The sequence below is a fragment of the Sturnira hondurensis genome, unplaced genomic scaffold (genome assembly GCF_014824575.4).
Source record: "Sturnira hondurensis isolate 20B ecotype Veracruz unplaced genomic scaffold, ASM1482457v3 Scaffold0000167, whole genome shotgun sequence".
Taxonomy (NCBI): domain Eukaryota; kingdom Metazoa; phylum Chordata; class Mammalia; order Chiroptera; family Phyllostomidae; genus Sturnira; species Sturnira hondurensis.
Window position 1 is genome coordinate 4,994,690 of NW_028072798.1, and position 22,082 is coordinate 5,016,771.

Here is a 22,082-nt window from a genome sequence, read left to right on the forward strand (position 1 = left end):
GCTAAGCCCATTCAGATATCCTTGTTGGAATATTTTTTTGATAGATGCTCATCAAAAATTTTCTGTGGTGTTACTTTAAAAGGATTTGTTTAAAAAATCATGCAGCTTTTTGCTGAAGAAAAAGTTTTGGTCTTCTGTTTCCCTCTACCTACCCTATATGCCTTCTGTTTTCCCTCCTTTTTTAAAAAGTGTATTTGCGTGAACTTGGTCATAGGTAGGAAAACCGTGTTTTAGAACCGCTCACGGAGAGTTGGGTTTTGTTTTTCTCCATTTGCCTAAATGCTGCGAAGACCCCTTTTCTTCTCTGCCGGTGAGGCCCGGTTGGCCATCTCACCTCCGCCTTTTTCCACCTCTAGTCCTTACGTTTAAACTTCCCTCATTTGTGCCTTCAACCCGAAGGTAATTTACGGTTTGCCTTCATTTGCTTCTGAGTCTGCACTGATGGGATACAAATGTCAGGGAGAGAGCACGTGGGCCTCCCCGGGGCAGGATGCTCAGACCACTGCTCCCGAACGTCTGTCCGGAATCCCCCTTCTGTGTCCGTACCCAGCCTTTTGCTTTCTTTCCCCCGCTTCCTTCCTCTCCTTCCCAGGACCAGCTTGTGCCTTCTGACCTCTCCTCTCTCCCATTACCTCCCACCATATCTCGCTGCTGCCTCTCCGTGCGTCACAGATTGGCTCTTTCAACCGCCGTCTCTCCATCAGGTCATTATTGAAATGCGCAGCTGTTGTGTAGCTGATAGCTGGGGTGCAGTGAAGCCAGAATGTTGTGGGGGTTCTTCCCAGTGTTGCCTTCCCAGCGTTTGTTGAAAAAGAGCAATCATTTTTCTCCGCGGCTGCCCTGGTAAATGAAATTGACAGCCGAGGAGAAGTGTCACAGCGCTAGATAAACAACGCCCAGTAAAGCATCGCGAATGGCTGAATCTGTTTCTCGCCTGTTAGACCGTTTCCCCGCCCGCTGCAAATGTGCCCTCCTGTCGTGGGCCTCACAAACATCGTGAGTGTCATGGGAACCACTGCTGTGACACACTGGCATGGGTCCCCTTGGCACCTCCCTCCTTCAGTGGGGCTGTTCCTTCCTGCGTCCTTTGCAGAGCGGGATGGAGATTTTCTGTGTAAGGAGCCCCGTGGATTCTCTCCTTTTGTTTGCACAGTAAGGGCCGGTGCTACAGCTCCCTGTAGTTGGAAGGTCGAGAACTCAGCCTGGTTAATCTAACAAGCACTTGAGAACAGAAATGTGTATGTCACACACTCCCCCAGTGCCATTGTTGGTTTTCTTCTTTTAAATTAGTTGTTTTCATTTCTCCCTCCTTTGCATTGATGTATTTATATTTAGAGAAAAGTGAAATGTCTCTATGTTTTTAATTGGTAATGTGCAGGAGATACACAGGCATTTAAATCAAGCAAACCTGAAGTCCATTCAGTTGGTTATGAAATACATGGTATTAAACCTCTTTTTCCCCCGTTGATGAATTACCCCAGCACACCGCACTTCTGCTGATTCCTGAGTTACAGACGCCCTGAGGGGTTCTCCCTGGGCAGGTCCTCACTGTGCCCTGCAGACCTTCCCCGGGGCCAAGGCAGAACCCACACCGGGCAGGACATTTAGTGCAGGGTAATTTCGCTGGTCTCACCTCCAAAGCCATCCACTCCAGTTTACTAACAAAGCAGAAATGTAAATAAGCCGGACTTTGTAAAACGTGTGTTAATGGCCAAAGGCTTTTGTCAGCTTTTTCTTCCATATGCTGTAATCAGCCGCAGTATTTAAATATTAAGAAGGGTGAACATACAGTGGGGGGGGGGGGGGCGGTGGTGACGGCAGGCAGATATTAACCATTCCTGTCCTGGCCAGCGTTTTCGTTTGTGCAAACTTCCAGTGTTAAACTGCCGAGGAGAGTTCCTCAGCGCTAAGGGTAGCGAGTGTGCACTCCTGAACAGATTCCCCCCAGTCTTTATTTCAGCCTTTGGCATTGGGGCCCAGTCTGGCTCCGGGTGGAGCCGCCACTCCCACCCCGCCCGAGAGCAGGACTGTCGACTGCAGTGGATCGGGCTGAGGACGTGGAGCCAGGCGTTCACACTGGTGTCACAGTGGAGACACTCCTCTCCTGGCGGTTTTCGCTCCCGCACGGAGCTGGGTGCTCCCTGTGCAGTTTCACTCACCAGTGACTGCATCTTCCTGGCCGTCACAGGCAAAAACAAAGTTTCATCAAAAATGAAAGTAGAGCTCCCTCTTTTTAAGGCTTGTGTGCTCTGTTGGGTGAGGCGTCTCGTCTCCCACCCTGCCCCTCCCCAGACTGGCCGAGGGTCAGGGTGGTTTAAGAGCTAAGAGGGAAAAGGGGAAGGAGTCTTGCGTGAATATTTCAAGAGCCGCCCTCGTTGCACTGATCTTTTTCTGTTTCTTCCAGGAGCCCTCTTTCCACCCCCCCGTCCGGTCCGCTGGGGCTTGCCCTCCCCCACCCCTACCTCCCCCCCCACAAGCTCTTGCACACCTGCCTCTGAACAGACCTACTTCTGAGTCCACAGCACTGGAGCCCCTTATTTATTCAGACTCATCCTGGAGAGTAACCTAAGCTGCTGCCCTTTGAAAAAGGTGACAGGTTTTAGGAGCCCATAGAAATGGCTTTGCCAGAGATTGTCCTTCCATTCTCCTGAAGCCACACGAGTCTAGAGCCAGGCTGTCTGAAGCGTTCTCGCGCCAGCTCCCGGACAGCGAGCCAGGCCTCCAGCTCACTGACGCACCGTGGTGAACCTGCACCCTCAGAGGAGTCTTAGACACCAAGAGTGAATTCCAAAAACCATGGCACCTAATCAATGAAATGCGGAAAGTAGCTCGGGCAGCACCATGGTGCACTTAGAGCTGTTCCGTATGTGCTCACCCAGTTCTGTCTTTTCCTTAGCAGGTGAGAGCTGCGTGGTTTTCAGTAGGAGCGGATGGCTGTGCCTACAAACAAGATAGTTTGGTTAGAAAACTAATTTTCGTGCTTCATTTGACATTCAGACAAGCAGATTCTGGAAGGACGCTATAATGGGAAAGAGAAAAATGAACTGCAGTTAGGAGTTAGTCATAGGCTGGAGTGAACAGGAAGGATTTGAGAGAGAGGAAGTGATGGTTCCTGGTCTAATTTGTCAAGATTAGTGCTTGTAAAATGAACACCAGAGGGTACAAACCAGGGTTCCTCTCCATTTTTCATCTGTTCCCCTGGATAGTTTGAACTCTTGGAGGTCGAGCCTAACCCATCTTACATAAGTAAATTTTCCACTTTTTAATTCATTAGTGCTTAATGAAATTCTGGGTAAAATTATGAGTTTATTTTTATATGTAAGTGGTTCTATCCCAGTTTCCTGTCCTGGTAACATTAGCAGAGTCTCTAAAATGGCATTGCACATAACGACAAATTTTTTATTTGAGAGTCTGCAGTTGCCCTACCTGGTAATCTTATTTTAAAACATCCATCAAATGTTCTCGTTGGCTTCTTGCGAAGCAGAGACCCTGCAACAGCTTGTCGTGAGGGCGATGCATGCTGCTTGCTGCCAAGCTGAGCAGGGGAAAAAGCGCTTGAACACAAAATGCCATTGATATATCCATGTTTCTAATCTGTGGCAGCCCAGAAAACATCAATTCAGCAGTTCTGCAAACCAGAGAACTTCAGCCAGTATTTTTCTTCTCTTAAAAAGTAAAATATTTTGTATGTTATAGAAAGCAGTAATTGCTGAGCCTTTCCAAATGGTGCTTAGCAACACTTTAAGAACATGTGAATGTATTTTGTCTTATAGAGACGTGTGATTGCAGCTCTGTATGGTTCAGTTATGAGCGATTACTACCCCCCACTTCTAAAATTCAAACCAGGATCCTGGCTGTAGAAACTCGGTACCTTGGTCATAAACATTCTCCTGCTCTTTCTGAAGGGCAGGTCCCCCATGCTGACCTGCAAGCAGAGCCTTGCATTCGGAGCTACTGCCCCAAGACTCTGAGTCCCTCTTCCCTTTATAGGTGCCCCCAACCCAAGTCAGGGCTTCCGGTCATTGGGAAATGGGCATTTCTCCTTTTTTTCAAAAGCAGAAATCTGCTCATTTCTTCCATTTCTGCAAAACTCAGATTAAGCCTTTTGTGTTACTCCTTCCCCCACATGCAAAAACAAGACCATTAGGATCTTCTCAGGATGCACATTCCCAGGGGGTTTTGCTCCCCATCCTAGTTAAAATTACATTATGTGGTTCCATTCACACTCCCCTCTCATTTCCATCCCCATTCTTTTGGCTTCTTCGAGTGGAAATGTGGGAAAGCCTGTGCCGCCGAGGCAGTGTTCTGTGCCTTGTTCTTGCTCTGTTCGGCGAGTGGTGAGGCTAACACACTTACGCGGTCGGTCGACCTGGCGGCCCACGCCCACTTCTCCACTGCCTTTGTTCTGTGCTCGGGAGCAGCCCCCCCAGGGCCTGCTTACCGTTCGCTTTCATCGCTTGTGCTGAGTAGACTGTCAGCGCCCTAATCTCATGTGCTGAACGCTCTGGCTCTCCACTCAGGCATGTGCCGCCACTCTTGAAATGGCCTTGGCCTTGACCCGCGCTGTTTCCTGTCTTCACTGAGACGGAGGAATCAGGATGGAGGGGTACAAAAGCTTGTTGGAACAAATTTCAGAGTAGAACTAAAAATTTCCAAAACATCATCTGGGAAATGGCAATGAAATAAATAGTACTTGTAGTCAAGATGTTCCTGATGTTGATTTCAGAAACTTCTGATCTGTATTTAGAACACTGTGTTTTCTGAAGGGAGTAAGTAGCGGGTCGTGAAAGGAACAACTCCGTTTTACAGGGAGTATTATGTTACTGCCCTGTCTTCTGATAACTCCGAACCAGGATTATGATGATGTGTTGATTGATTGTAGCCGTTAAGTCTCTTACTAATCAGTTTCATCACTTATTCTCAATTCACACACTTGCACCTTTGATTTCTCTTCCATAACAGGGTGATATGGGTTGTCATTGACTAATGAAGAACAGAATTGGTTTCAGCGTGAGACAAACGGAATGCCGACACCAATCCCAAAATGCATTAATCTTTCATAATCCACATCTGCATGTTTATAAATGATATAACCGGGGGTTGTTCGTGTTGATATTCTCCCTTCCAAACAGAAAGTGACATGGGAGTTTGTACCTGCAGACTGCATCAAATGCGCGCAGCCCAGAGGGTGACCTTGCTGGGGAGGCCGTGCGTGTTGATGCGCTGAGTGGGTTTTTCACAAGTAGCCTGCCGTGCCTTTGCTGCTTTGTAGACCAGGTGATGTCCTGAGGAAGGCCAGCTAACCCAGTTGCTGGTTTTGGTTTTTCCTAATGTATCGTTCTCTTTCTCTCATTAGTTGAGTCAAGTATTGAGTGTGTGTTATGCTGCACGCATGTTTTTAGGGACTGGGGGAAGTGTACTAAACATAAGTGACAAAGGGCCCCGCCCTCATGAAGCTTAACTTCTCGTGGGAAGGACAGGAACTAAGGAAATGAGTACCTAACTTATTGTCAGGTGTTGTTAGAGGGGATCAGGTTGCTTCTTTAGGTAGCAGCGAGCAGGGAAGATGCTCTCAGAAACTGACCTTTGAACTACAGTCTCAATGCAGGGAGGATGCAAAAGCAAGCCGCACGGATTTCTGGGAAAGAGGGATCCAGGCAGAGCAAAGAGCAAGTCCGAAGGCCCAGGACCAGTCACGTGGTTGGTGTGTGAGCAAGACACACCCCAGGGTCAGTGGGGCCAGAGCCTGCTGGGGATGGGGAGGTAGGGGCAGATTGGGCAGGCAGTTAGACTAGAAGGCCAGCGCAGACAGGGCTTCAGACATTGCGATTAGTATTTCATCATGGATTCCCAGTGTGATGGGAAGGCACTGGAATGTGGAGAGGGCAGGGGCATTCTGGCTGCTGCGTGGAGAGTTTCCCGGGGGAGAGGGACACAGGTGGGGAGGCTCCTGCAGTAGCCCAGGGGAGGGAGGGTTGGTCGGGACCGGATGTAGTGGGCAGAAGGTTTTTGGTCCCAGAAATTGGTGCTAAAGTGGTGGTTCTGTGCAGTGGAAGACGAAGGAGCAAGTTTTGGAAGGAGGGATCCAGAATTTGGTTTTGAACTTGTTACATTTGAGATGCCTGTTAGGCATTAAGGGAGATTCTGAATAGGTAGTGGGGTCTGGATTCAGAGTAGAGATCTGGGTTTGTGAGTCATTAGGGTTCTAGATGAGACCAGCTGGGGGGCACCTAGCCTGTGTCCTAGTCACCTGGAGGGCTTGGGACAGCAAAGATGGTGGGGCCCCACACCCAGTTCCTGACTCAGTAGGTTTGGGGTGGGGCTGGAGAAGGTGCATTTCCAACAAGTTCATGGGGTGAGTGAAGTCGGCAATTCTCAGCCCTGGCTACACAAAATGTCCCAGGAAAGGCCTGGCGCTAGGCCAGCCCTGGGGATGCCAATTGAGTGGTCTGACTGGGTGCTGCTCCGTCCTTCTTAAAGCTCCCCAGGGGCTTATCCTCCCGAAGCCACGGTTGGGGAGTACTGAGAGAAGGAGGCGGGCACTGACCCCAGGACACAGAGATCACCAACCCCAGGACAAGGAACAGCCAGGGTGTAGGTGGAAACCAGGCAGAGTGTGGTGTTCCAGAGCTGTGCGAAGAAAGCCGTCCAGCAATGGACGAGACCACTGTGCGCAGAAGCACTTACCACTTCCCTCTGAGTGTTCGAAGGGAGTGTTCTGAAAGGAAGCTAGTGTCCCCCGTTATAACCGTGCATGTAAAGGTCGTGGGAGAGTTTAGGGATCAGTAGCTCTTTTTCAGGGCGACATGTATGACCATTTTTTCTTCACTTTCTATAACAGGGTTGTGGTTCAGTAGAAACCCGTCATGTAACAGGGAAAAACCCTTGTGATAAAATAACTGCAACAGTCTGAGGCCTAATTGCATTACTAAGAGAATCCCCTTTTTGCAATGGTTCCTTTTAGTTCATTTCACACAAAATCTAAGAATCGTATTTCAGTTCTACTTGAAAAAAGGCACCAACGCTTTGGAGAGCTGACCCTCAGTGTGCAGTGCTTGTTGCGTGGTATCGTCGCTTTGCATTCGAAGTGGACCAAGGGAGCCGACGGGTCCGGTGTCCCGTGTTCGACAGTGCTGGCCATCCCCGTGGGCCAGAACCTCGCTCCCGCAGCCGAGTCCTTTCGTCGGGAACATCCATCCTGCCCCTGGCCGGCCTGGCCAGCTCCCACTTGTTTTTTCAAGACCATCCTCCAGTGTCCTTCCTGTTGCAGAGTCACACTGACCCCTCCGTGCCCGAGGGAATCAAGCCGTCACTCTGTGGGACGGCCAGCCCAGGACCCTCTGGAGGGCAGGGAACATGGCTTCCTTTTCATCCCCAGTGCCAAGGACAACGCCTGGCATGTCAGAGTCCCTCAGTTAATGTCGGCCAGATTAAAGAGCTCACAGCTCTCTCTGAATAAACCAGAATTCAAGAAAAGAAAGCCCTAAAATCGATGACTTACCTGACCTTTCCCCCTGTGGGCTGGGCGTCATCTTTGTGCCCACCTGTGTTTTCGCCATTTATGCGATCATTCTGTCTCCCTCCCCTGGGAGAGGGTTTCGCTCTGGGAGATTATCTTACTTCCTTTCCCCTTCCTTAAAAATAGAGCCTGGAGCCTGGCTGGTGTAGCTCAGTGGATTGAGCACAGGCCTGCGAACCAGAAGATCGCGGTTCGATTCCCAGTCAGGGCACATGCCTGGGTTGTAGTCCAGTTCCCTGCAGGCCAACTCCCAGCAGGGGACGCACGAAAGGCAACCATACATTGATGTTTCTCTCCCTCTCGCCTTCCCCTCTAAAGGTAAATAAATAAATAAATAAAATCTTAAAAAAAAATAGAGCCTGGAACAGTGGTTCTGATCTTTGTCAGCCTGAACCAGGGATCTTTGTATGTAGCCCCGACCTGGTTCTAATCCATCACACACAAGTTGTGCTGCATTAAGTGTTGTCCCGAAATTCTGGGATTGTTCAATATCTGGTATTTTCATAACCTCATTATTTTTAATAGATGTTTATTATTAATGCCGTATTTTGCCATGTATAATGTGCACTTTTTGCCCCAAATTTTTGAGGGGACATAGGGGTGCGCATTATACACGGTATGGTGATGGCGTGCCGTGGGTGTACTCCGTCCTGTGTACGAAGTATGGATGTGCACTCTGTGTGGCAGAATTGGGTCACTAACCCTGTTTTCTAAGGAAATGGTCAGTTCAGAACAAAGTGGCTGTAGAGAGATCCTGTCCTCACCCAGATAACACTCCCGTTCTCCGAGGGGCCAGTGCCAGCCTCAGCCTGGGGAGCACGGGATGGAGGAGTACTAGGTGGGGCTGGGGCTCGGGCTCCAGCAGCACGTGGGTGGTGTGCTCCCAATACCGGAAAGTGACCGGTGAAGACGGTAGAAACAGCTGTTCATGAAAAAGGTATTTCAAAAGCGTACTTGCTGAACATTTACTTAAAATCTGAAATAACAGGGTTGATCAAGAATACACGAGGCTACAGAGCGTCTTTTCTTCTCAGGTGGCCACTGCCTGTGTCCTGCACTCTCAGAGCGGCCCCCCGCCGGGTCCCTTTTCCCTGGCTCTCCTTTGCTCCTGAGGGGCATATCCCCGAGAGCACCCTGCTGCCTCCGCCTGGGCTGCCCGAGTCCCTTTACATTAAAAATAGTAAAGTCATGTGAAGTGCTGGCTGTACCTCTAAGAATACAGAGATTTCAGTTAGAAACCTTTGATTTCTATTTTAAGTTCTTCAGCATAATTCAATGCTATAGCTTTCTGTCTCTTTCAAGTTCTTTTATACCAAGGATTTGGGAGTCTAAAGTTCTATCACAAAAGTAAGCTCTCAGTATTTTGCGTAATAGCAGATGAGTGAATTCTAAAAGTCTTTAAGAAAACGGTATATTATTTTACCACATAAACTTAAAATTCCATATCTAAACAGAAAATACTTAGCAACCGTGTTGCCTATTGCCTGGAACACCAATATTTTATCTGTTGGTCCCAGGTTTATATGTACTGGGCTTATTTTCCTCAAATTCCAATATTTAATTCCCAAATTTTATACCTCTTCCTACTTTATCTCACATCCAGAAACAGCATGAAAATGCCCGTGGACTGGCCACGTGTACCACCTTCTGGGCTGGGAAAAAAGCGTGGCCTCTTGTCCCTGCAGGGCACACAAGCACTTCTCTGTGTGTGCCCATTGTAACTAGATGGAAAATGACACCATGCAAGTGAGCGTCCGTGAGTGGCCCTTTTCATAGCTGCTCATGTTTACAGTCGAGAGTTGCCAGGACATGTTGGGACCCAGAACGAGAAATCTATGGCAAGAGAGGATGGAGGCAAGCGAAACTTTTATTAAAGGAAAAGAAGTGCCTTGGCTTTAAAAAGGCCCGTCTCCATCGGGTCGTGTGGAGCCGCGATCAAGCGGAGAACTAGGAGCAGGCAGGCGCCTCCTCTGGTCGTCCTCCTGGGGGCCCAGGTGGACAAATTGGCAGCCCTGTTCACTGCTTTTTCTCCTCTCTCCTTTGTACCATAAGAACCGCTAATCGGATCCATGCTGCTGTAACTGTGGTTAGTTATTAACAGAATAAAAGCAGATTTCTTCAAAAGAACGGGAAGGGGAAACGACTGTACAAAATTGCAAGGTTGTTAGAATCTTAAGTGCACAGCAGTCGGTTTTCCCCCGTATTCTGAATTACACGATACATACAAGTCTTTCATCTGTCGCTGTACCCGTTTCTTCAGAAGGCAGCCAAATACTAAGCTTCTCAAACAAACAAAAAAAGGAATCTTAGAAAGAGGAAAATATTGGGGAGGAATAAGAATAGGTTAGAGTGGGGTAAAATTAGGTTTTGTTTTTATTAATTTGTCCTGGTGAGAGAAATATAAACTGCCTGTCCCATTTGGTCTGCCCTCGCTGCCGCTCCCCCCCCAGAGCAGGGTGGGGGCAGACGGAGCCGGTGGCTCTGCTGTGGCCTGTGGCTGGTGTTCTGCATGAGTGGAGTTCGGGACCTGCCACTCCCTCGTGGCAGTGCTGTGGACTTCCCGGTGGGGGACAGGTGAGTTATGTTACACCTGAACACGCGCGTGCTTCCCCGACCTGAGGGGGGGATTCTTTTGCACCTCAAGGGCCTTCGGACTATACCTCTGAGCTTGAAAGCTGCTGGAAATGGTGTGTGTTTAGTAGAAGGCTGAACAGAGCAGATTTTCAGTCTAGTAGTCGATGCATTTATTGCATCTCCAGCATCAAGAAGGGGCATTCCTCGGAGCCTCGGGTTCCTGAAGATGAAGTGACTCTTGCTTTCAAGCAAATCACATTTTTGCTCATATTTCCACCTATTTCCTATTCATATCTTCACACTTGAAGTTAACTAAAGTTCCCTAAAGTTATATCTTTTATTTAGTGGTCCTTTTGCCACAAAGAAACTTGTTTTTAATCACTTTTGCTGAGCTACTGTAGCAGTCAAGAACATTGAGCCCTGGCCAGTGTGGCTCAGCTGGTCAGAGCATTGCCCCATAACTGAGAGGTTGCAGGTTCGATTCCTAGTCAGGACACGTGCCTAGTTGTGGGTTCAGTCCCCAGTCCAGGTGCATACAGGAGGCAGCTGATTGGTGCTTCTTTCTCTCCCTCTCTCAGGTGAAGATTTAAAACAATCATCTGAAGTGAATGGCCCTGGGAAGACAGTGGCCAGCCAGGTTAAGGCACATTGTGGGGCAGGATGGAAAGTCAGAATCCAAGGCTGCACCTTTTCCACCGCTCTCCCCTGTCCCCAGGTCACTTGAGAACAGTCCACGTTAAGAGCATTGTAATTAGAGCTGGGACTCTCCATATGTAAATGTTTCTGGACCCTGGTTTATTATGAGTCAAAGCTTGTAGTGGCCGGCATGGCAAAGTGTAACAGTCTTGGTTCCCAGGACTCACGCCCTAACTGCCCAGTGCCTTCGTGAGCCTCGAGTTCTCTGTGGGAAGGTGTCCACCTGCCCAGAAGGCCTCCCCTGGGTTTCAGGCCATGACCATTAGACTGACTCCCACATGAAACCTGTTAGGGGACTTCAGTATATTTAGTTAATAAAAGAGGGCAGTTGGAAAAAGTTGGCTTGAATCCAGTGGGCTAAATGAAATAATGATGTATTATAACAAGCTGGTCTTTGTAATAAAAACAAACCCCAAGTATTTGTAGCACAGCCCCTGTGAAGGCATGACTATTACATAGAACGCCCTGTAGTCGCTTTGTTTCCTCCTCATCCGTGGGTGGACCTTTGCAGCTGCTCCATCTCTGACTCTAGTGTGAAGTTCAAGGCTCTCCGATGCAGCAGGGGCAATAGTTGAGAAGATGTGTCCAGCGGGGTTTGGACTGTTTGTTTGTTTGTTTAGAACAAAGATAGGCCTCACCTCTAAGGGTTCTGTCGCACTCAGGGCACCCTGGGGGTTTCCGCCAGGATCCCAGAGGGCGCAGAAGTGTAGGAGCCAGATACGCCTCCGCAGCACTGATTTACTACTAATGGTGTCTTTTTGGTACAATTTGGAAAGAGCTAAAGGTTTTTTCATGAATGTTGGAGCCGTAGGCCATGGAAGGGTCTGTCTTCGAAGTCTCAGGCGTTGTCCGCAGGGTCAGGGGACCAGGTGGCCATGGTTCTGTGTTCCCACTGGTGGGTACAGGAGGAAGAGCGTTGCTCTCTGTTTTGTGCTGCTGTAACCTGAGGTAGGTCGGTTCACAGCTGCTTCTGCCACCGCCGCCCCTCCCCACCCTCACTTCACACAAGCACCTCCTGGTAAGAGCGAGATCCTGTTTGAAACACGCCAAAAAACAGGAAGTACTTTAGTCCTCATCCACAGCACTTGAGATAAACTGTTAACTCTAACCATGACGCTCAAACCTGAGCAGATGCTGTATTTTAAATATCTGCTTTGGAGCTCTTAGTAAAGTTCCCTTTCTAACTCATCTAAGTAAATGCCTAAGACAAGAACATTCGGTGAATGTATCGATTATTGAAAACTCATTTTTCTCCCACACCATTATGTCACTAAAGAAAACGACTGGTGAATCCTGCTGTTTGGACGGCAGAGTTGCCCTGCCTTGTCACACTCCGCCTTGTCACACTCCACCTTGTCACACTCTGCCGTGGGTGTCATCTTAGATCAGATGCCCAAAGATTTGTGCAGACACCGTCCACCATGCCACCCACCCACCCCACCCCATCTCTTACCAAAACCAGTACTTCGTGTCTCAGAAATTACAGGGGTAACTCTTCTACTTTGAGTACAGCCCAAGGTAAGAAGTTACGGTGTTCTTACTGGCAGGCTTGGCAGGATATAAGAAATAGACCCTCCGGAAGACCTGTAAAGTCAGACTGGCAGGTGAAACCCGTATTCTGCTTTGAGAATTTGGGAGAGAGCCGATTTCTGTAACATAAAGAAAGTATGAGGCTGTATTAGAACAAAGCAACCAGTGTCTGAGTTTGGGATGCAGCAGAACTGAATCATAATCAGAGGAGGGTGCAAGGTGAAAGTTGACCTTGGTCGTGATAACTTTGTCATTGGTAGCAGTCATTTTTATAATGTGTTCTTTTAACTCCTCAATAAAGTTAGTGACACCACCAAGAATTCTCGAAGGGTGCAGGAGTAGTTCACCTGCTCACTGCTGCAAACTAGGAAACGTACAGACGTTATGGCAGCATTCCAGGGGAAGAATCGGATCGGAGCAGAGTTGCTACCTGGAAGCGCTCCTCATTTCTTTGCAGTTCAGCAGCAGCCACAGCTAACAATTCACTCAAATTCACAGGCCCCGCTTTTCTAAAAATGAGCCTGTCTTGCCCTTGTTAATTCCAAGGAACTTAGGAGTAAGACCCATGTCTTCGTCACTAGACACCTCATGATTGCCCAGAATCCCAAGGCTGTCCTTATTGGTTGGTAGATCGGCCACCAACATTTTCCAGGTTGCTGTGGATAACGTGTCATTTCATGTGAATTTTAAGAAGCCAGCCCTCTTGAATCACTGATGGAGGGATATTCTGCCCCTGCCTTGTACGTACGTAGTAAGTACTCGGTGGTTTCTTACTTCATTTTTTACGTTCAAGTAAAACCACCTCTAATTTCTATGAGAACTTGTAAAGCAAATAACTGTGCAGTCCAGATGTTGCTCTCACTTTATCCGCTTTTGCCCACAGTCGGCTCATGTGGTAAAGTTGGGGAGGGAGAGTGGACTCCTGGAAGTCAAACTGAAATCAAGCAGCACTGGTCATTCGCACTCCCGATCGGACTCTCTGGTGAACTCTGTCACTGCTTCATCTCGGAGAACTAGATGCACACTGAGCCCGTTGTTTCTTTAGCTGCAACGGTGTGAAAGGAAGAGATGCTTTTTCTCTGGCCACTACAGCTTTTGAACAATGCAGTTTCTGGGTATTTCTTTGCCTATAAGTACGATATAGCAATCGCACAGTGTTACTTAAAAGGGGGTAAATGCTTGGTTCGCCAGAAGCCCTTGCAGTTCATAGTTGGTATTTTTGCTCTGTGCTGCAGCAGTTTAGAAAGGAGGTAACCCAGAGAAGTTCAGCCTCGAGAAAGGGTTCACGCGGGAACGCTGTTCAACTGGCCTGTGTTCCCAACACAGCAGCGCTCGAATGTAACTTACCCGATTGCGTCTGACCTGTGGCTCTGATTTGTCTGTTTGGGTCTGGCCAAAAAAGTGGAGAAAACTAAAACAGCAGGTAATTACTTAACTGAAGATTTCCCTGTTAAATGCAGTTGCCATTTAAGTCTTAGAATCGTGCTAGTATGAAGTGCTGAAGAATCCAGTGCCGCCTACACTGGATCTGATTCGAAGAGGTCATAAACCAGATCCTCTCACTGATATTATTTACGTAGGCCTCTTTATTAAACACGGAGGAATGTGACAGGTTTATGTGTCGTTGTTCTTAACAAATACCAATTAATGTTCATCGACTTTTTGGGTAAGTGTCCCTAAATGTTTCTTCACTAATGTTATCATTTAGACTAGGGAACAGCAAACTACTGCCTTTGGGCCAAATCTAGTTTGCCCCCCTCTCTTTGTAAATAAAGTTTTATTCGTGCTGCTTTGTTAACACACGGTCTGTGACTGCTTTTGCACTAGAACAGCTGAGTTGAGCAGTTGCAACAGGGAACATATGGTGTGCACAGCCTGGACAAAGTTTGCCACTTCCTGATCTAAAGTGATAAGAGAAAACTACACAATCACTGATAACTCATCAAGGTTTAATTAGCTGTTAGTCTGGGCTCGGTGTCTAGGATAATTAGCTACTAATTTATTATTCAACGAGCACGTATTAAGTGCTCCCTGTATGTCTGGTCCAGGGGTGCAGCAGGAGATGGTGCAGACGGTTCTCTGTTCCCAGGGAACTCACGGCGCAGTAAGATGAGACGAACGGTGGGCAAAGTGCCAGTTCCGGGGTGTCAGGCTGTGTTCCCTATAGGAAACGTAGGCTTGTGCTTGGTAGGACTCGCTGCCCCCGTCTTGTTCTGTGCAGGGGAGCGAGCCAGAACATAGTCCCGTCTCAGTTCATCCACTGTAAAGTTAGACGTTACGAGATGTGTGCCACCTTATCAAAAATAGGCGTACTAGTCTGTTCATACCCAGTTCTGTTCTGTACGAAAAATCCCAGTGTTTTGTTACTAAAGGTATTTCGTTTGATTATCTTGATCCAGTTCTTAAAAGCTATTTTCAGTTAGAAAATTTTTCTTCAAAACCTCCCATTGTATAAAAGCTTTAGAGAAAGTATTAAAAAACAAACCCCAATAGAACATTAAGAAAATAATGCACCATAGCTAAGTGGGATTTATTCTGGGAATGCAAGGTTGGTTTGATATAAATTCCATTAACAGTATGTACAGTATAAATAGGTTTAGGGGAAAATATCATCACCTTTAGTAAAATTGAATACCCAATCATGACTGAAGCACTCAGGGAAATGGCAGCTGGGGATGCTGTCGCACTGTAGTGAAATGTGTGCGCTTCAGTTTACAGCCAGCGTCGTACGTAGTGGAAAACCGCTAGAAACGTTTCCTCTAAGGTACAGACAAGTCAGGGGTGATCACTGGCTTCGCCGCTTCACAGCCACACTCTGGAGATGTGGGCCGGTGCCATTGGACAAGACCGCTCAAAGGCCGGAGGAGGTCATAGAAGAAATAAGAATGACTTTTCATGGGTGATGCGAGAACAAGCCCAGAAGACTCCAGAGAACTGGGGGTAAATTCGTCCGCACGGTGAGAGAGCTCAGAGCAGTGGCAGCAGGCGAGGACGCTCACGTCCAAAGAGCCCAGCCTTGCTCTGCACAAGCAGGAAATGCTTCAAAGACGTGCCAGGAGAGGAAATCCCTTTTCTAGTGGCGACAAAGATTAAATGTTTAGGAATGAGTGTTATTAACATAAAATGTGCACACCTTCTATGTGCCTGAAAGAAACCAAAGACCTGAATAAATGACACACATCTCCTGTTCTTGGAAAGGATGAACCTAACAGTCATCGATTCCCCTGGAGCTAATTTGTAACATCAGGGTAACCCCAGTGATGATATCCATTAGCCATGTTACATGGCTGGACAAGTCGACACGAAAGTTCACGTAGAAAAAGCAGACATGCTAGAAAACACAGGAAAAGAAAAAGTGGGATGGGTTTGGGGAACTAGCCTTACAAAGCGTTAAATCATCCTCTAAAAGTAGGTCTTAAAAAGTTTTCATCACAAAGGTCAAATTAAATCCATCTCATACCACACACAGAAATTAACTCCAGTAGTTCAAGATGAGACCATGCATGGACTTGAAGAAAACTGGAGTGAATTTGTCTTTGCCCTGTGCAAAAAAAAAGAGCTGTCTAACTAGGACTCAACAAACAGAGGCAATAAAAACAAAGGTTGACAGATTTGACTACCTTTTAAAAAAGATTCCATCTCAAAAATATAGCATAAACAAAATCTAAAGATAAGTGACAAACTAGGAGAACATACAATTTATACCACAGACAAAAGGGCTAACATTCCTAACATGTAAAGAGTTCTTTAAAATTTCAGGGAAGTGTACCGAAACGCCAGGTAGGAAAATGGTGGAAACACATGGGAAACAATTCATCAGAAGAGATAGAACAGCCCTCAGTCATGAAAGAGGGCCCGGCGCAGTCCGGAACAGAGGGATGCAAAGTTGCAGTACAGTACGGCGAAGTTGCAGAGGGATGCAAAGCTCGGAGCAGGCTGCAGCCCTCTGTGAAGGCCGGCTGACCCAGGTCCTCTCCCTTCGGAGCATATCATCGTTAGTCTGTTCGGGGTGCAACACCTGCAAAACCCCTTTCACTTTGCCATGTGACAGGTTTCAGAGTGATGTTTCGTCACTTTTGTTATTTTCTTAGGTGGGAAGCTGAGTCACAGGCTCTGCCCTCAGTCAAGAGTGGGGGTCACACACTGGCATCATTCTGCCGTGTGCCCACCACATGCGCTCACAGGGGTGGAAATAGTCTAATAAACACACCGACAAAGGAGGAGGAGGAGGAGGTAAACTCCTGCTAGTAAATGTGGAGGCAAAGAGGGAAGTGAAGAATCACCCTTAGCAGACACCGCAGTAATAAATGTTGCCAAGAAGATGCTCAGTGGATGCAAAAGTTAGTGGGTGCAGATTTGAGGGGCGGTGGGATTCACGTGGTCTCAGATATCTCGCCTGTGATACTTGCCAAGTACAAAGGCCAGAACAGTGGCTTTATATTGGAGGAGCTTGGTAGGCACCAACTTTGCCAAGTAATCTGTGGGAACGTCAGCAGAAATGACACATCACAAAAGTGTCGGGCCCCCCTAGACAGAATGCGCTGAGGCTGAGGAGGGCATGGTGTGTGGTGCACACCCCACCTGCATATGCTCGTTCAAGCCACGAACGCAGCAGACTGAAGCAAACTGAGGGGCAGCCTGCAAGGTCACCAAAATAAGAGGAAAGACGGGGTCTTCGGTGACTAAGGAGAAATCTCAGCTGGGCGCCACGTGAGACCCTGGAATGGAAAGAAGGTGTGAAGTGGAAAGTTGGCGGAATCAGACGAGCTCTTTAGTTAACAGCACTGTGCCAGGCTTAGTGCCTCGTGGGGACCACTCTGTGGTTACACGCAGTGAGAACTCGAGGGGGGGGCTAAGGGGTCCTCGCTTTCTACCTCTTCTCTGAGTCTACAACTAATTACAGGGGCTTCATACCCTGGCCAGGTGGCTAGGCTGGCTGGGGCTCATCCCACACGTCAAGAGCTTGCCTGGTCAATCCGTGGTCAGAGCACATGCCTAGGCTGGGGCTCGGTCCTGAACCGGTCGGTGTTGCTCTCTCACTTGGGTGTTTCTGCGTATATGTGTTTTTCTCTCCCTCTCCCTTCCTCCCTGAAAAACCAATAAGCATATCCTCAGGTGAGGATTGGAAGAATAAAGAAATACATACAGGTTTTTAAAAATAAAAACTCATAGTATAGACTTGTGTTGCAAATCAAAGTAAATTGTGAAAATCAGCCAGAAGTACAAATTTGGGTGACTTATGGATGTTTCGTTTTTAGGTTGTGCAAAATCTTGCACCCTATTGTATGTACAGGGCCACTGGAGAATGGCAAAACTTTTTTATTGAAAAAAAATCATAGTGTAAACCTGTGCAGAGTCAGAAGTACAAAGTGCCGCGTTTTGCCGTGTGTGATGCGCTCCTGTGTGTACACTGCACACCCACAGTTTTGTCCCAGACTTTCAGGAGAAAAGTCTTTTGTTTTAGTTTTTTAATTCAATTTTTCATTTACATACAAAATGGATTATTGTATTCCAGGGAATTATTATTTTGCATACAGATATGTTATTGCCTTCTAGAGTTACACTTTTAATGCATAAGCATAACATTTATATAGATACACAGCACAACCCGTGTATAATGTGCATCCGTAGTTTTCCCTCAAATATTTGGGCCAAAAAGGTGCACAGTGTACACAGCAAAATACGATGAATGCTCATTGGAGATGCATAGGCATAAAGTGGTGAAGTGTCCTCCAGCTCCCAGCATGGGTCGGAGCTTTTCCCGTTGTACTTCATTAGCATCGTTTATAGACTCTGGCGGCAGGGGCAGGGGCTCTCTTTGGAACAGTTTCAGTGTTAAAGCTTGTTCGGAAAGTTGGTTTGTTCACCGTGCATGGCAATATCTCTTTTAAAATAACTAATTATGTTTAAAATGTTTTACTTATCCAGACATATGTCATACACAAGTCCATGGGTTTGGAGGTGTTTATCTAATTTGGTTGGTGCAAAGGGCTCCAGCCAGTTCATGTCCTCACGTGGAAGTTGGGCACAAGTGAATGTTCGGCATCGTGTTGCTGAAGCAGCTGTCCTGACTCGTCATCTGCTCGGACTGGCTGCCACCTGTACCTTTGGAGAGCGGAGCTGTTTCCTAGGAACTGCGAAACTGTTGCTGGAAAGATGGGGGTAAAAGCAAATGTAGGATTTAAAACGATTTGAGCAAATCTGACTGCCACGAAAGGTTCTTGAGTGTTTCTTTGGAAGACGGATGTAATAAATGAATTTTCCCATGGCTTTATTGAGATATTGGTCTTAGAATTGCACCAACAACCGGCAAGCTCTGCTTGGATGGGGCAAGTTTTACGAATTCGTGAGACGGGTCTCTGACAGCCTTTTTGGTTTTTAGCTGAGATACTGCCCACACGAGCAGTGCCTTGGGCGCACGTTCTGTAAGGAGTGGGTCCTCTCCAAAGGTGGGGTCCCTGTTCGTTTTCACTGTGAGGGGTCTCTAGTCCAGCCTGTCAGGCAGCAACAGTCGTTCCATGTCAGCACTTACTATCCTAGAGCCGCCGCTTCCCCGGTGACGTGTTTAAGGCAGGATTCGGCTGCAGAGAGCTTTAAACCTCTGAACAGGCTGTAGGTCAGGGCCTTGGGGTGTTTCGTAGGAAGCACGTGGCCCGGGGCCAACACACAGCAGCTTCTGTGTGCCCGTAACCAGCTGACGGCCAGTGTTCAGTGTTGTGTTGTTACTTGACGCCAAGTTAGTTGGTATGAATGCTGATTTACTGCGAGGAGGCCCAAGGGTGGGCGGATGGCTAACCTCTGTGTTGTTGGTCTAGTTCTTCCATCCTGTGCGTGCAGCTCAGCCTCAGCAGGACTTACTCCTGGTGGCCTCGGTGGCCGTCTCGGCAGGACGAGCGTGGCAGCTGAACCCAGGAGCACTCAGAGATGTGCTCATAAGTTTTACATTCTTTTCTAAAATCGAGAACCCTAAACTTCCAAAAAGAGTTGGAGAATTTTTTATGGTTATATTTTAACAACTATTTCTACTCGTTATCTAAGTGGAAAATCATTTCCCCGCCTCTCCAGCTGCCGAAGATACAACTGTTACTAGAACCAGTCATGACTGAGTCTTGGGGACTCTGGGGCCGGAGCTCTTCCTGGTCTGGGTTCCTAGGCCTAGCCTGCCAGCCGCCGGGGCGTACACACCCACAGGGCTGGCCCGTGTGGACGCCCCGGCTCGGTGTCATGACCTTCACCAGAATGACTTGGTGGTGACCTCAGTGCATTAATCTGTCCCTCGACTCGACTGCAGTCCTCCGTGGCCGCCCAGAGCTGTGGAGGTGCTGTGGTGTCAGCACAGTGGCCAGCCTGATCCGGCGTCGTCACGGACTCCGCAGCGGGGAGGTGGAGATGGGAATTTCTCTCTTTCCAATTTATTTTAGCAAAGGGGGAGGTCAGAATATAAAATAGCATGGTTTTCATGCCGTGAGAGCGTGTGCCTTGAGGATTGTGCCAAGTTCAAGTGCCTTTTGTATTCTGTAGCTTTAGTCAAAGAAATGCATCCTCGGCCTCTGAGTCAGAAAGTGAGTTGAGATCGTCGAGAACCTCTGATGATTCTTAAATTTCAAAATCCCATCTTCTGCCTTCAAATGACTAATTGTCTCTTTAATTAATAAAGTAATAAGTATTTCTTTCTTTAATTCATATGCTCAGATTAAGGGCCATTAAATAACCAAGATTTATTAAATATTTGTTATGCTAATGAGGGATTACAGGAGTAAAAGGCGTGGTGATTCCTCTCTCAAGGAGCTTACGTTGTAGGTCGGAAAGACCAACTGAGCACATGTTAAGTGAATGGAAACCAAATGGAGGCTGAAGAGATTCTGTTACTTTATTAGCAGTAAAGATCAAGAGTGATACAGAGTATTTCCTTTATAGTCCTGTGTTTTGTGTTTTTTAATGGAGATCTTACAAGTTTATTTTAAATCTCTGATGAATTACAAAGGATCTTTGGACATCAGTTACATTGCTACACTGAGTGAATATTGTTAATATTGTGGGCCACTGCGCTTGCCCACCCACCTGGAGACTAGTTTAAACTCCAGAGGGTGAGTTCAAGTCGTTGGTCTTGGGCTTTGTTAAATGCAATGGAGTGTGTCAGGAGACTGCAGCTCCTATTGATTTGTCTGTGAGTTTGGGAACTCCTCCAGGAGGAAACTGAACTATTCTGGGGGTCACTGGCTGAGTATGTTTGTGCACGTGTCCTGGTGGCTTTACACACGCACGTACACACGCACAGAAGGGTGAAACAGCATGCGTTTTCAAGCTCTGTCTTTGTGCAGGGGGCCGTTCTGTGTGTGAGAGTGAAGACTAAGTAAGTGTAATTGTGTCTTGGTTTTGCACAGTCACAGCATTGATGCAAAGGGTTCCTCACCCCTGTTCCCCCCTGTGTTTTACAGGCAGTCAGATGCCTCCGCAGCCACCCGGGAGCCAGGCCGAGTCGAGTGCCCATCCCGCCCTGAGCCAGTCCCCAATGCCACAGGAACGAGGTGAGGCTTCTAAGAATTAGCTAACCCATTCATATCCATGATTATAAATAGCTCCTAGAGGATATTATGTTTCCTCATCAGATGAACAAAATAAACAAGAACTTACATGTAACAAGAAATACAAAAAAGAAGGATGCTTTCTTGCAGACTGGGTGAAATTCTACCAAAATACAGTTCAAGATTCAAAGAATACTTGCGTGTCTGCATGACACCACAAAGCACGGTGCGCATGCGACTGCAGTAGTCTGATGCTGAGCTAGCTCTGTGGAGGTGACTGCGGACAGTTTGATTTGGGTGGGGGTTCCAGGGAAGTGCGGTCTTAGAGTGTGTGTGTGTGTGTACCTGTTGATCAATTATTTGTTCCATGATACTTAACATTAAAAATTTAAACACATAGTAAGACCTTGTAATTATAAAATTATAGGATCTTAGAACTGGAGCCATCTTAAAGATCCTGGAGGTTAGTCACCTCAATTTACAAATGAAGAAAGTAAGGACCTTAAATGTTTTTCCTTATGATTCCCTCATTCTCAGAGGCTACTTAGTGCCAGAGCCAGAAAAAAGAACTTTCCTGAAGCCCTCGAACATTCAAGTTTTCTTATGTATGCACCCCTGTGACCTCTCGCTAGTCAAACTACTCTTGGTGGTGGTGGTGCAGTGATTTTGACCCAGACGAGTGGAGGCTGGGGTTTTCAGGCTCCTGCGCCCGCTGTGCTGGCCTCGGCCACGCCCCCTGCCTGTGGGCCACGCCCCCTGCCTGTGAGCCGGGCCTGCCCCGCCCTCCCCAGAGACGCCACCTTCCTTCAGTGCTCTTCCTTGCACACCGCCCACACGCGGAAGGCACAAGTCGGTGGCTTGGTAGCTAACACTTAAAGGCTCCTGACCCCTAGTGTTGGTAATTATTTCTGTATGAGTTATGCAGGTGGTGATTGCTCCTAATTAGAATACAAGGTTATTTCACATGTTACAAATTCAGTAGCACGTTGTCTAGAAAGTAACGCCAACGAAAAGATGGATCAGCCTTATCTACACAGCATTAGTCTTGAAATGACTGGTAGGAATCAAATGAAGTTTTCTAAAGCATTTACATATTTAACTTTTTATTATAATTTAATGCACAGTTCATACTTTCATTTCCTTATCAAGGTACTACAATATGTTTTAATAATGGAATAAATAATGGTGTGCAAACTTCAGGGTGTACAAGAATCGCCTGGAGAGGGTGTTGCAATAGA

The 22,082-nt window shown here is 47.3% G+C and overlaps 1 protein-coding gene across 6 annotated transcripts in view; it reads left to right on the forward strand.

Annotated features, from left to right (window-relative positions):
- The window catches only part of ARID1B (AT-rich interaction domain 1B), a 394,749-nt gene that overhangs the window by 286,312 nt on the left and 86,355 nt on the right, over nt 1-22,082 (forward strand). For all 6 annotated transcript variants that reach the window (XM_037053930.1, XM_037054196.1, XM_037054108.1 and 3 more), the window contains one exon: nt 20,758-20,847. In XM_037053930.1, coding sequence (XP_036909825.1) covers nt 20,758-20,847 — 90 coding nt within the window. The remainder of the gene's footprint in view (nt 1-20,757; nt 20,848-22,082) is intronic.